Source organism: Cynoglossus semilaevis, chromosome 13 (assembly GCF_000523025.1).
Source record: "Cynoglossus semilaevis isolate Cse_v1.0 chromosome 13, Cse_v1.0, whole genome shotgun sequence".
In the NCBI taxonomy this organism is placed as follows: Eukaryota; Metazoa; Chordata; class Actinopteri; order Pleuronectiformes; family Cynoglossidae; genus Cynoglossus; species Cynoglossus semilaevis.
The window spans coordinates 8,868,957-8,883,252 of NC_024319.1; the positions used below are offsets into that span (position 1 = coordinate 8,868,957).

General features: G+C 40.3%; 2 protein-coding genes across 2 annotated transcripts; both read right to left on the reverse strand.

Moving 5' to 3' along the window:
* Positions 1-6: 6 nt before the first annotated feature.
* colq (collagen-like tail subunit (single strand of homotrimer) of asymmetric acetylcholinesterase) lies at positions 7-7,245 on the reverse strand. The gene is made up of 17 exons (XM_008323372.3): positions 6,696-7,245; positions 6,063-6,172; positions 5,831-5,938; positions 5,093-5,137; positions 4,901-4,927; positions 4,069-4,140; positions 3,805-3,867; positions 3,684-3,710; positions 3,539-3,583; positions 3,360-3,395; positions 3,166-3,246; positions 2,804-2,900; positions 1,877-2,007; positions 1,644-1,763; positions 1,416-1,557; positions 1,204-1,306; positions 7-481 (listed from the first exon to the last, which is right to left on the reverse strand). Exons 1-17 carry the CDS (start codon positions 6,790-6,792, stop codon positions 412-414), a joined length of 1,374 nt encoding a protein of 457 aa, XP_008321594.1. The 5' UTR covers positions 6,793-7,245; the 3' UTR covers positions 7-411.
* Positions 7,246-7,383: 138 nt separating this feature from the next.
* On the reverse strand, positions 7,384-13,941 carry hacl1 (2-hydroxyacyl-CoA lyase 1). The gene is made up of 17 exons (XM_008323370.3): positions 13,805-13,941; positions 13,552-13,656; positions 13,073-13,113; positions 12,898-12,978; positions 12,741-12,813; positions 12,593-12,670; positions 12,407-12,501; positions 12,202-12,314; positions 11,940-12,075; positions 11,636-11,741; positions 11,429-11,512; positions 11,125-11,226; positions 10,873-11,027; positions 10,301-10,459; positions 9,929-10,036; positions 9,650-9,836; positions 7,384-7,761 (listed from the first exon to the last, which is right to left on the reverse strand). The coding sequence occupies exons 1-17, from the start codon at positions 13,853-13,855 to the stop codon at positions 7,729-7,731; spliced, it is 1,707 nt and encodes a 568-aa protein (XP_008321592.1). The 5' UTR covers positions 13,856-13,941; the 3' UTR covers positions 7,384-7,728.
* Positions 13,942-14,296: the final 355 nt, after the last annotated feature.

Here is a 14,296-nt window from a genome sequence, read left to right on the forward strand (position 1 = left end):
TCAGTGACTTGAGCCCAGCTGCTGCGCTGCTCCTTCAGCTGGCACTTAATGAAGTATTAGCACTACTGTTATAAAACAGGAGAATCCAGAGGCTGAGGCTGGACCAATCAGGTGTGTGAGGACGCCCGTCCTGATTTTTAAGACAGACTGCAGTTGTCCTGTGCAGTTTCTTTAACCACGTGTTTGTGGTTAAATTGATCGATAACTCCAAGGACTTTTGTGGCATCTCAGCAGCAGTACAGAGAAGTTGTATAATGTGAGTTTTGTTTTGTAATAGTAACACCAGTTTTAGCTCCGATCAGAGTCCCTCGTTCATAACTCGCTCCTTTTCTTCGTTTTTGCATGGTATTAATCCCGTTGTGTGTGAAGCCCACAACACAGAGGATGTGACTGCACTATCCAACTCCATCCTCATGTGAAGTACTTACAGTTTGTAGAGTCTATGACGCAGTAGGGTGTGCACTTGAGGTGACCATACGACCTGTAGGTTAAAGAAAAGCCTTCTGTTAGTTCCTTTACCTTCCCATAATACAGCTATTGAATACTTTTCTTTTTAATGATCCCAACTTTTCACATAAACCATTTGAATTCAATATTTTAATGGCAAATTTAAAAAAATTGAGGCCTCAAACATGTTACAAAAACGTGAAGAAAAAAGTAATAGTAATAGGCCTAGTAAGGTAAAATAATAGTAAGGTAAAAAAATATGAGAATTCTCAATAAAACAATATTTGGTTGTAGGTTCTACATCCAGCTTATAAAATAAAGTATTCACCAAAGACCTGGTTTCAGATCAGGCTTCATTACTTGTAATCTATTTTGCAAATGATCAACTATGTTGATCATTTGAATAAATACAGATGTCTTTTTCCAGAAATTCTAATATTCTTAGCAGGCAATTTCAGGCTTTATTTTGAAAAAGTACTTTAAAAGACTTTTTAAAATGCCCAAGTATTAGAGTAGACAATATGTAAGTCTTTTACCCAAGAAGAACAGGTGCAAATCCAAAATCAAAAGAGCAACATCATTCGTTAGTCAGAAATCGAAACAGGTGTAAAACACATTCATCTATGTGCTATTATTGACCTTTTTCAGCATTATACAAAAATACGTACTTCATTCATTATTATCAATCTGTTATTCACTAGATTTGCAATGGTTTGACAGCCCTATTATTCACAAATATTTATATAATGTGCTTACCCTGGAAGATATGAATTACATGTTTGGTATCCAAAGTCTTTTCCATCACACTCCTCTGCCCCCTCGTAGCGATATCCATCTCCACAGTAAGCATGTTTACACTCTGTGGACACAGAGCACAGCTGTTTGCAGGAGTCAGGATACTGCATATGTTCACAACAAAGTAAGACCCAAAAATCTTTATGGTTTGTCCAACATGGACGTGGACTTACTGACACAGCCGTCGGTGACGACCCTGTTCGTGTCATCACACTCCTCCCCTCTAGAAATCTGGACAATGCCGTCACCACAGTAGCCTTCATCTTCAGGAGCATTTTCCATGGACTGGAACGGTGTCAGCTGGAATGGAAAAGTCTTCCAAAGAAATAAAAAAAAAATTGAATATATCAACAGCTATACGCACATTAAATGGATGGAGACTTTGCTCAGAGCAGTCGTACCTGGATTGGCAGCCAGCCATCAATGTCTTTAAAATAGAGGGATCGCTGGTCTTTGCGGAATGCAAGAGCATTATCAATGTTAAGGTTCTCCAGTTCTTCCTCATTGCTCACCACGAATATCTGATAAAAAGGCATAGAGTGATGCTACGTTTCAATAGTTAAGTGAATTTTGACATTTTCACAAACAATTTCAGCCATCCTTTTAAAATGACCAGGTGCAAACTCAGTCTTACCACTGGAACTTTGGGATAGTTTTCTTTGGAAGAAAAATCATCAAAGGGAGGGCCACCGATGGAGCTGCAGCCACACTTCCCAGGAGGCCCTGGTGGACCACGTGCGCCTTTTGTTCCAACCATGTAAACACCTAAACTTACGCAGAGGGATTCAAAAAAACAAAAAAAGCCACTTGTTTACCAACAGAAGAGGAAATACACACGTCAAGACAGTAATGTGTGAAAGTTCATGGGCAAACACAATCAGCTCAGTACAGGCAGAAACCTGATGAAGATGCCTCTTTAGTTATGTGGTGACACAGTGTTTGTAAAAACTGAGGGGAGCCTTGCCATCTGTGATTCCATTTTAGTCACATGATGTCATAAGGACAGCGTCCTGTTTCACCTCTGGAGGTTTAAGCTAGCTGCTGCTAAATAAGATGACCATTCTGAGCCCCGACTCTGATGACTCTGTTGACAGACTCTGATGTAGAGTCTGTGTCCTTCTGCTGATAACAGTGTTTTCCTGTCCCATCACTCGCAAATCAGTTCTCCTCAAAATGACGAAACATCCTTTCAGTATCAGTGTAATCAATCAATGATGAATGTAATTGAATCATTGCAGATGTATTTTCATTCTGCTGTGCAACACGACAGCTGTTCAGATAAGGAGTGAATGCATCCGCTGGGAAACATAACAAATACAGAACCACAAAACTAATTGTTTAGAGATCAACAAAAGAAAAATCCTGTTGGAGTGTTGGATTAATGTCCAAAGTGCAAAAACCTTCAAGGGTATTATGAATAAATACATAAAACTATGGTAGTAGAAATTACAAAAAGATAAAGTGCAGGTCAGTAGGAGTTATAGTCCAAGCAGTTAAACAATCCTTATGGTTTTCAGACTTTGGGATAAAGGGTGAAAGAAATTGTGAATTAAGATCTGACCTGTGGCAGGTAACCCTGGGGGGCCAGGATGGCCCTGAGGCCCCTGTGGGCCCGCAGGTCCCATAGGGCCGAGAGTGCCAGGGTCCCCTTTAACTCCCTGGAAGACAGTGAGAAATGTACAATGACAGTGAAAGTGTACCGTTATTTATCCATTGTTTATTATTAAAATGTGATCAAAGTGGTTTCAGTTTTTCCTTAGTTCAGCTTCAATAAATTTAAATTTATTACCAAGGTAAATCAAAATAAGACTAACCTATATTGTTTTTGGATACTCTGTAAACATTCTTTGCACAGACACACACAACATAACTAAGAATTAAATACTGGTAACCAGAAGAGTCAAACGTCCACAGATACATTACCTGTTTGCCTCTTTTTCCTGGTCGACCAGTCGGCCCTCTGTTCCCTGAGATTCCAGGTTCTCCTTTTGGACCCATTTCACCCTTAAGAACAAATCAAAACAACATACCGTAGTCAGGTTGTTAATCTGAATGGTTTGAAATCTAAGTAGAAGTTTTTAGCAAGTCTATGTTTCTGTCTTGAGTGTGTATTTCACCTTTTGTCCAAGCATTCCTGGGAAACCCATGGCACCCTGTGAATTGTAAATGGGTTGATAATAAATACATTATCAAGATAGCATGTGTACACTGTATTCACTATGATTAAATACTGTGCAAAAATACTGAAGGCATAATATATATTACAGTAATTCTACTGAATCGTCCCACTGCCCACCTTGTCACCTTTCATGCCGTTGTCACCATGATCACCTCGAGAACCCTGATGATTCACAACAAACATGTCTTACAAAACATTTATTAAAAAAAAACAATTAATAAAATGAATTCATCGGTATAAATATAAGCATTAAGTCACTTACCTTTTCCCCTTTATACCCTGTTAAACCCTGGAGTAAACATAAACAAAAACACTTGTTAAATCAATATTGTATTGATCATTATTGTTGTACCATCATTTAAGAATTTATTTTAAAATCATACCCTTGGCCCAATTGGTCCTCTGGCTCCAGGCAAACCCATCAGTCCCGGGTCACCTTTGTCACCCTGACACAGATGAAATCAATGAGATGAGATCAAATCTACCAATGTTATCTAAGGTTTTAAAACGATCAGATCTGAAGTAAACTTCACCCTCAACTAGATGTTAGTTACAACACAATGTCAACAGTGTCTTTATTCTAAATACCTTTTAATTGCACTTAATGCTTTAAATCACATATATGTTATAAGGTCTGACTTACTCACTTTGGGCCCAGTTGGTCCAGGCCATCCATCTGGTCCCTGCTTTCCAGGAAGTCCTTGAGGACCTGTCCGACCCTGACAGTAGACAATATCTTTAACAACTGAGCCGAAGACATGTCTCATAAAATACCCAATAAAACAACAGCAAATAGTAATAAAACCTGAGTCATATCGGTCTGCTGTGGTAAAAAAAAAATAGAAATAAGTGTAACAAGTGTGTACTGTGGCAGGCAGCTGCTACAGTATTTATTAGAAGTTGCTGTACATGTAGGGAGTGACATTACTTTAACGAGCCCTGTCACTTTGCTCTCTTAATTAAATGATGGGCTGTATATAGAACAGGAGTCAGGAGAACAGGAGTATAAAATGATTTATGGCCTGGCTGGAGCACTAAGCTAAATTACACTGCAGTGCTGCAAAGCTGCTCTGTCAGGACAACAGTCAAACCCAGCGTCTGCTGGGCCTCTTCTCTCACAGCATTTGACCATCACACAAGTCACTTCTTAAACTCCATCATCTAGCCTAGAAACCTACTAAGAACCATCCTCTCAGGTTGTTGTTCAAAGCAACAGTGCGTAATAATGACAAGTAGCTGTGGTGCAGGATGTTGTTGAGACGTTAAATAAAACAGCTTGTATGAGCAGCTGTTTCACTTGCATCCCTTCAAAGTGACTGCTCTGTCTTCTGTCAAGGTTGTGCTTGATGTCTTGATACACAAGCAGGCACAAGCAGGGTAGGGCACAGCTGGGTGGAGTGAGCAGGTGGAGGAGCTGTATCTCATTTTGGAGTAAATCCACTTAGCAGGGAATATGGTTTGATTAATGGAGACTCTCACCTTTTGCCCGGGTCGTCCAATTTCTCCCTGACAACAGGATGTAGAGGAGGGAACAAGGACAGCCGCCATTTAATACACTTCCAATCATTTGTAACCAGACAATTTAATTTCAGCTAATAGAAGGAAGAATAAGAATGAGCAGCACTGGAATAAACAACAAACAGTAATAGAAAATGAAAATGACAAACTTACCTTTTCACCCTTAGCTCCTGCTATTCCAGGTAATCCAGGAGGACCCTGGTAATCATAAAAGTGACATCACATGATAATAAATCACAGAGATAGCCATCTAAAGTACTTTTAGTGTCCGCCATACCCCCCCATAAATGCAAGATTCTTTCTGGAGACCTACAGCAGCAGTTTCAATTAGGTAAAGGCTGAGTGGCTGCTATCGATTGGCAAACTTAGGGTGAAATGCTGCGCCAGTTCAACTGATGCTTGAGTCCAGCACAAGCAATCATTTGGTAAATCTCTCTCCATAAATGAATTGCTGTCTGAAGAGTGGAGGAGGTTTTTGGTTCCAAACCGTTTGTATCTTTCATCACCACCGTACACAAACACACAGACGCACGCTTGTGCCGGTAATCCCTGGAATTTACGCAGCACAGTATGCCTTTCCAGGCAGACGGCTCTTTACTTGGGTTCTAAGAATGATGTGTGGAGCACTGGCAGGCGGTGGAAAAAGGCTATTTGTGTCTGAGCTAAATGTGGAGCGTTAATGTTCTGCTGTGTTTCGGGGGCCAGAGAAATCCCCCAACCCCCCAACCCCCAACGTAAGATCCCCAAAGTCAAAGACAACATATATGTTAATATGTTGCTCTAGTATGAGTTGGTAAGAAAAACCCACATGTGGGTCATGATTTAGTATAACTTATCACATTTATTTGTCATAAGACAAATAAGTGAGTTTGAGTTGGGTTTGTGTCGTACCTGAGGTCCAGGAGGACCAACTGGCCCTGGAGGCCCTTTGACACAGGCAGAACCTTCGTTGTCTTTGCCTGGGTTGGATTCAGCACCATTGTTATAAAGCTCTCCATTCTGTGACATAAAAACATTCAAAAAAGACTCAGCTGGTTAAAGATAATGTGTCTGAATTTAACCTACGGACAAAATTAACTGCCAGATATTCCACACTAGAATAAGTCACATGACTTTGACTCACATGAGTGTAGCGGCGCCAAAGTGAAGGGGGTGGAGGAAAAAGTGGGGGTGGAGGTGGACTCAGCAAACAGCAGGGGTTGAATCTCTTCTGCTCCTGTTGGGACCTGAGGGCTGTGCAAGGTGTGTGTGCGTCTAATCAGTCAATCAGTCAGTGGGTCCACATGTTTTAGAACATTTCAGAAAGTAAAAACTTTTCAAACGTTTGCAACAAAACTAAACAGACAGACAGGCAGGTGCAGGATAACCACTGTACACACAGTGTTTCTGATGCAAAACTGGGGGAAATGTTGGCATTAAAACATGTTAGGAGGAAACATGAATGACAGGCAAACAGGTGCAGACTATCAAATCATGACACCCTTTCAGCACAGTCACTAAAGCTGGACAGTAGCTCTCACTGGAGGACTGGAGCTGGTCTTACTATTTATAGAGGCATTTCTAGTCGACCTCATGCACCAGGAGAAAATAAAAACACGGTGATTATTCAGACATAATGATCTAAAACTGAACCCCACTGCCCGACATCTAGTGTCACTGGTTTTACACGCTCAGTGATCACAACACCTGTACACGCATTATCAATGTTTGTACAGTAAACAGACACACAAACACATTCACCATTCAGTTTTCTTACCTGCTGAGACTGAAATAAAGTCATCCATAAAGGAGGACTGGGCCAGGCCGTAGCAGAACCACAGTGGCAGACACAATCCAAGTGTTAGAAGAGTCATGCTGCTCCAGATAGTTGCCAGACTTTATTTCTGAGCCACAGCCGCCCTCACATGCAGCCTTCCTTTCGCCCTCTCTCTCTCTCTCTCTTCCCGTGTCCTCTCCCCTCGGCTCCCCTCCCTCTTTGCTCAGTGTACTCCGTCTCCTTTATGTCCTCAGAAGAGGGTACGATGACCAATGTCCTATTAAATCTTTCCTCAAAATCAGTGTGCGCTAAAATGACAGGAGACAGCCCACCAGCTGCTCCCAGTGCCGCTATGTGGTCTGTACAACTGCAGGGCTGGCTTTTGTTGTTTATGCTCCTCCAGTAAGGAGACTCACCACAGACGAACCCACACTGGGCTTTACTGCCAGACATTCAATTACGGTTTTTAATTAGTGGATGGAAGCAAATTTGAGCACTCTGACTTAAGCAAGTGTGTGACTCTCCTGTGTCCCCTTTGATAATAAAGCAGCAACATGGAATAAGCTTAGTGTAGGACTATTTTGTTTTGGTCAGCTTGTCCTCATAAAAGCACTGTCTTGTATTTCCATAGACTTACTAAATGCTGATAATACCATATTTACTAAAATAAAGAAGCAGCTTTTATTTATTACAAATTGTGAGTGTGAGAAATACACAAATATAGCTTATAGTCCATCATCGTTTCAGAGACCGGGGTGTGAAAATAGGCAGTATGAATCTGCATATAGTCACAGAAAGTCAAGCTGTATGTTTCCTACTAAAAGAGCAGTAGCTTTTTCATAGTGAGTTTCTTATTCTTTTACTTCCTACCACTGCTGCTCACATCAGTTCACATACATACATTTATGACATGTTGAAAAAAAAACACACACTGCTAGATGCAGCTGATACAATGTATTTTAAAACACCCAAGTTAATTATGGGCTGATGGTTATACAAGGTGCAGTTTTAACACCCTACTGCAGTCTTGGGTTTATAGGTTTGACCGAGTGAGCCATGGAAATTCCTGCAAACACAGACAACACAAAATAAGTCATCAAATAATAAGTTTCTGTTCCTTTTGTTTCTACCCAGTGAGCAGAGACTCGTATCTGATACCAGCTGAATATAATGAAACAATTAGGCAAACTCCAATCTTCATCATCCTTTTTGAAGCATGTAGAAGAACATTCAGTAGCCTTTAGTTATAATTGTAGCACACAATAAAGTTTTTCTACTGTGCAGTGATATTCATGTATTCTTCTTCTATGACATATATCATTTACAGGGACAGGAGGGCGGCTAAAGGAAATCCCAGCAGTCATTGGGCAAATCTGTGAATCGTAAATGGGTATAAAAGGAGCATCCAACCAAGGAGGAGTCCTAGACGATAGCTGACTTTCCATCAAGTGTGTAAGTAAAATAAGTAAAGCCCTATTTTCCATATCTGGCGAGAGTAAATAGAATTCAATATTATTCCTGCTCCCTTGGACAACAATGACCTGATTCCACTATAGGTTGCTAAGGGATCAACCATAGAGTTCAGGACTATGGTTACAATTACAATTTAAATCTAACCTTGAAACATGTGTGCATTAGGTTGCGTGGATACGTACAACATAAACACAGAGGACCTTGTTTCTAATTATGGGGATGCTGAAATAGAAAGGTCAGACTGGCGTGAAGTGTAGGCATTGTAAGTGGAACACAACAGTTCTACGATGCACCTGGACCGTCTGGATTAGTGTTCACTAACATATGACGTATATATTTAGCTCTGTGGGGATGTCACAGGAGGCAAGTAAACAAAGAGCTGGTGGTCACTCTCAGGTAAATCATGAAACAAACTCCCATGGAATTTTGTGTAAATGTCCTGTGTGTTTTTTACACCTCATTCACTAACATTCGCTCATACTAATGCCCTTAATTCAGACAACCGTGTCTGACACTATGTTTAAGAGACCATGTTCACAAAATTTCAGCTTTTATGCCATTCTAATAGGAAACTGTTTTATTAAGCAATACTTACATTTATGTTATTGATTGAACATATATTTTAACCTCATCTTACATACAGGTTTTCATCATTCATAATTGTGTACATAGTAGTAATGTAGTGTTAACAAGAGGCTGTGACACGTTTTACGTCACAGCTTTTCCAGGTTAGTTTATATGTTGATGATACGTTCTGTTTACTTTTGTGTCTGCAGATAACGCTTTAACGTCATGTCCGTTTCTCTGTTGTTCACCGAGGCCGTCTCCTCAACACAGTGTGTCCTGTTTTACTAACTTTAAATGTAGAATAGGTCCATACATCCAGCGCCAACTGGAATCTGTGCCTGACAGATTATTGCGTTGCATTTTTAACAAGTGGACTAATGTGTCGATAAATTATGACACCGTCCTTTATGCCCACATTTTATTTTTGATTGGTTCATCTTAGAAAAGAATGTTGATGACTAAGTAGAGGGAATTAACACCAAACTTTTTTCTTACATTCAATTTCTTTTGGCAAGGATTGTATTTGAGCTAATTTACTAATGTCCCCAGCTGAGAGGATGAATAGGAGTTTGTCATAACTCTAGCTCAGCCACTGACTGTAGAAGCAGCTCATTTCTAGAGAGGTTGCCAGGCTTTGACATTAACTCACAGGTTACACATGGCGATACATTTAACCTCTAGTTGTTGTTGATACATTCTAACACTGTAGATCCAATATATATATATATATATATATATGTGTGTATATATGGATAAAATCAGATAAACAGCTTTTTTTGTGCAGACCATAGCAGTGTTGTGAAGTTTTTTGGCAGCAAGTAATTTGATTCTCAAGTGAAACACACCTAAAACCTGGACGTTCTTTCAATCTTTAATTGTGCTACCATGAGATGATACATGGAGGTTATAGTTACCTGCTGCTTTCTGTCAGAGGACGGGTCGATAAGTACGTTGAGGAGACTGGGCCTCTCCCAGTCATTCAGACTCATCTGTAAGGCACTGCGCAGCTCCTCCACTGTCCTCACCAGGAAGCCTCGGCCACCAAACGCTGTCATCATCTCATCATAACGCGCATCGGGTAGGAGGCTGACCGGAGGGGCTCTGCAGAGTTCAGGGAAAAAAATAGTTTTATCACAGTTGAGTGAATCGAACACTTCACAGTGGCAATGATGTGTCAGAATCATCTGACTCACATTGATGTAAGATTTCCCATTTTAGCCATTTCTTTCCATGTGCCAGCATCCAATCCGCTGTATATCCCATTGTTATTAACCACGATAATGACCACAGGGAGCATGTACCTGTTTAAAAACAAAGATTGTAACAGGGACTCATTTCCTAGGTTAGAACTTAATATGTTTAGACAGGGTGGTGCTTTGGCCCAGAGGCAATGTCTCCTGGTTAGGGCGGTTAGTGCCTCCCATTGGACTCACCACCCGCAGGAAGGTTCACAGGGGGCTGGTACGGTGCAGCGGTCATGGAGACTGCTGCCCCCGTGACCCAGTAACGGATAAGTGGATGAAAATGGATGGATGGATGTTTAGACAGGGAGAAAGCAAACATACCTGCACATGGTTTCCACCTCCATGCCAGAAAATCCAAATGCACTGTCTCCCTCCACACAGACGACCCTTTTACTTTTTTTCTCACTTTGCTCCTTAGCAGCCGCAGCTACTGCAAATCCAAGGCCTACGCCCATTGTTCCAAATGTACCAGCATCCAGTCTGCACAGAGCACAAACATAATAAGCATTTGGTCTAATTTATATTTCCTTAAAGCTTAGATAAAGCTTCAGATACGTTACAAATCTTTATTAATACCATTTTTTAAATGTTTGGGAACTAATTACAAGTTATATTATGCTCAATTTTAAGATTCAGTTAATTATATTTACAACTTTACCTCCGTCCACTACTCTACTTATGTGTGTTTCCCAACATGCATGGCTTTACATTGAATGCCAAGTGTGGAATTTTGATGTCCTTAATAAGCTATTGCATTTACATTAGGCTTGTTGTGAATCAACTTTAAGCTAACTATTCTCTTTAAACTAAGTTACTTCAATTACTGTAAACAATTCAGCAAAAACCTAATCAGCATTCTTACAAATATCAAGTCCTAAACTTCTTTTCTTTACCTGTGTCGAGGTAGGTAGTTGTTCAGCATGGTGCGTCCTATGTCCATGGTATTTGCCCCCTCACTGACAACAATGCAGTCATGTGGCAGCAGCTGGGAGATGTGATGAAACACTGTGTAATAGTTCAAAGGCAACGTTGTCTGCAGAGCAAGTGCCTGTGACGAGAGTGTAAATAAACATCAGAGACATAATATTTAAAGTAGAATACACATGTTTTATCAAACTATAGCTATAAAAATGAGTCCCAGTCACCTTTGATATTTTTGCATTTGCAGTCATTTTTTCCCTCAACGTGATCCACCACTCCGTGTCAGATGGATATTTCCAGGCATCTTTATGGACACAAGTCAGGAGCTAAGCATAAAACACATAAATAACCAACTCAGTGTTTCCCCGGTCTATTTCCAACCTAAAGGAAATCAGACATAGCAAACCTCGCCCCCTTGTGGGGTAATGCGGTAATGAGCTGCTACAAAGACGGACACAAACAGACAGGGTGACGGCAATAATACTATAACTAATTGTTTGTGTGCAGTGCTGGTTGTAATCAACTCACTTGTGTGACAATAGAACTGAGGTCTCCTAGGAGAGCAACTGCTGGCCTCACATTGTTTCCCATCTCCTCAGGACAAAGATCAACCTGCAAACATACAGTAACACGGTTGTTGAGTTGGCAGTATTGACAAAAATATTTGTACTCTTTTAGGGAACTCATAATACTGTTGCCTGCACAGCACTGAGAACTATTAACATTTATTTATACCTGGATGACTTTAACATTGGGATCAAATCTTGGTGGTAAACCAAAATGCAGCATCCAGTTAAGTCTGGCTCCAAACAGAAGTATAACATCAGCCTGGTGAAGAGCTCTAAGGGACAGACAGAAACAACAAGACTCACTACTGTAATCTATGATGCATCTATCTATGAGAGACTCACTACTGTAATCTATGATGCATAGAGTCTTTAAATCCTTTAAAAATCAATTGTTGTTTTGTCTTTAAATCCTTTATTGTTGTTTTATTTATTGTTTAATTTGATTTTTTATTTAAATTTCAGTTTCTCACCTTGAGCGGGCAGCAGCTACACAGTGTGGGTGATCGTCAGGCAGCACTCCTTTCCCCATCGGTGTGGGCAGGAATGGCAAACCACTCGTTTCCACAAACTGTCGTAGAGCTACTTCTGCTCGTCCATAAGCCGCCCCTGCATTACAAAGCAATGCTCTCGTTTTTATCGAGACTTATTTATTAATATACCATAAATACAGGCAATATCTGGGTTATTTGGGTAATTTCACCAGGGCCCTGTATATTTTACTAGAGATATTACCTTTGCCAATGATAGCCAAAGGTCTTTTAGCTGCCTTTAAGACAGAAATTGCCTCAGTGATCGCGTCAGGTGCAGCCAAACTCACAGGTGCAGGTGGACAACAGGACACAACTCTGCAGATGAAACACACATTTTTAAATACCTGCACACTTACACTTACACAGTAACAACATAAGAGTAAAAACAAGCACAAAAGATCAAAAACCTGACTCTGTTCCTGTTCACACTAGCATTCACCATGTCACCTGCAATGTCCACATAACAAGCGCCGGGACGGCCATACATGCTAGTACGAACTGCCTACAGTGATGCAGACAAATGACACAATTAGTCAGTCAAAATTACACACATGACCAAATAAGATTAAAGATCATCTTGATCAACTTGTTACCTTCTCTATCACTGAGGGGATGGCTTCCAGGCTGCTGGGCCTGGCAGAGAACTTGCTATACAGGCGACAAGCTTCCACCTGCCGATGAATTAAAATTTATAATAACTTTTTTATCAGCCTAAAAAACGCAAGTAAAAGCAAGTGTTACCTGAGGAAACTCTTGAAAAGCTCCTGCTGTTTCCTGGTTCCGATCAGAGGATCCTCCAATAACAACAACAGGCCTGCAAACAAACAAACCAACAAACCTCTTTGTATTCATTTTTTATCGTATACAAAATGTGTTCTTCTAGTTCCTGAAGTTGTACCAGCAGTTCATGTTAGCATTGGCCATTCCACCTAGGGCATGAATTAGTCCAGGTCCAGAAACCACCAGACAGGCACCTGGCCTGTACACAAATGTCAAAGGGAGATGCTGTGTGGCAAATCACACTACATTTGTGTCTCTTATTATGCAATAAGAACCTAATATCCAGGTCTCACCTTCCTGTTAGGTAACCAATGGCAGAGGCTGCATAACAGGCCTGTGGAGACAAGGAACGTCTTTTAATGCAGTAAAAACAATTAATTTTAACCAACATTTCAGTGAGTGATCAGATGTTTAAAGTGTAATTGTTTGTGACAGTGTGACTGTTATAGGTTTAAAGTGTGATTGTTTGTGACAGTGTGACTCTAAGTTTATCTGCAGGAAATAACAAAAATGTTATCACTATAACAAATGTGGCTGAAACATGTTGTGGTGATGATGCAAACAAAAACCATGGCCAGCACAGTGAGACCTATTATAATCCTCTGCACTTCATTGCAACTGTAACCATATTCACTCACTGCATTCCAGTCTGTCTCTATTTGATTCCCAACAAATGGAGCACACACAGAACAGTCAGAAGGACTATAGACTATGTCGAAGTACCTCATACTGTTGACATAAATACTTCTTAATACTTATTTTGCATGTTTACCGCTTGTTCATTGCGCATTCCGACATATTTGATGCCTGCAGCCTGTGCAGCCATGGCCACCTCAATGACAGGAACACCAACAATCCCAAACATGTACTGTACTTTCTGCAAAAAAAAAGAAAAAAATGCTATTTAACCAAAAACATAAGATTTTGTGAGCAGTGTGCAAAGTCAGGCTACTCCTTGAACTTTGAAACATCAACCTCTGTACAGGGAACTTCACTGTTATTGTTGTTATTGAAAAGCCTCTTACTTGAGCCTTTAACGACTCGGCAATGAGCTGCGCTCCTGTCACGTCCTCCATGGCTCGTTATATTCACGTACAAAAGATACAAATTCTGCCAAACTTAAAAAAAAGCGTTTAAAAACAGACAGGTCACTCTTTACTGTAGGCAGCTATCGTCAGTCCGCCATGTCCCGCCCAAATTGGGTTGTTCCGATATGATAAACCAATCGCAGACCCTCTACGTCTCACCAACGTACCGATGACGTTTCAACTTAGTGGATGGATATGATTGGTTTAATAACGTCATCTTTTTTTCAAACAATATAAAAGTCCACCACTAGATGTTGCCAACTTCTACACAGTGCGTAACAACTGTGTGTTTATCATGTGTGAACTGTCAGCATCAGTAAATAAATTAAAATGTTTACTAAATTAAAATGTATCATGCTGCTATATATATATATATATATAGCATATATATAAATATATATATATTTTGTCTTTATTGAGAATCGTGTC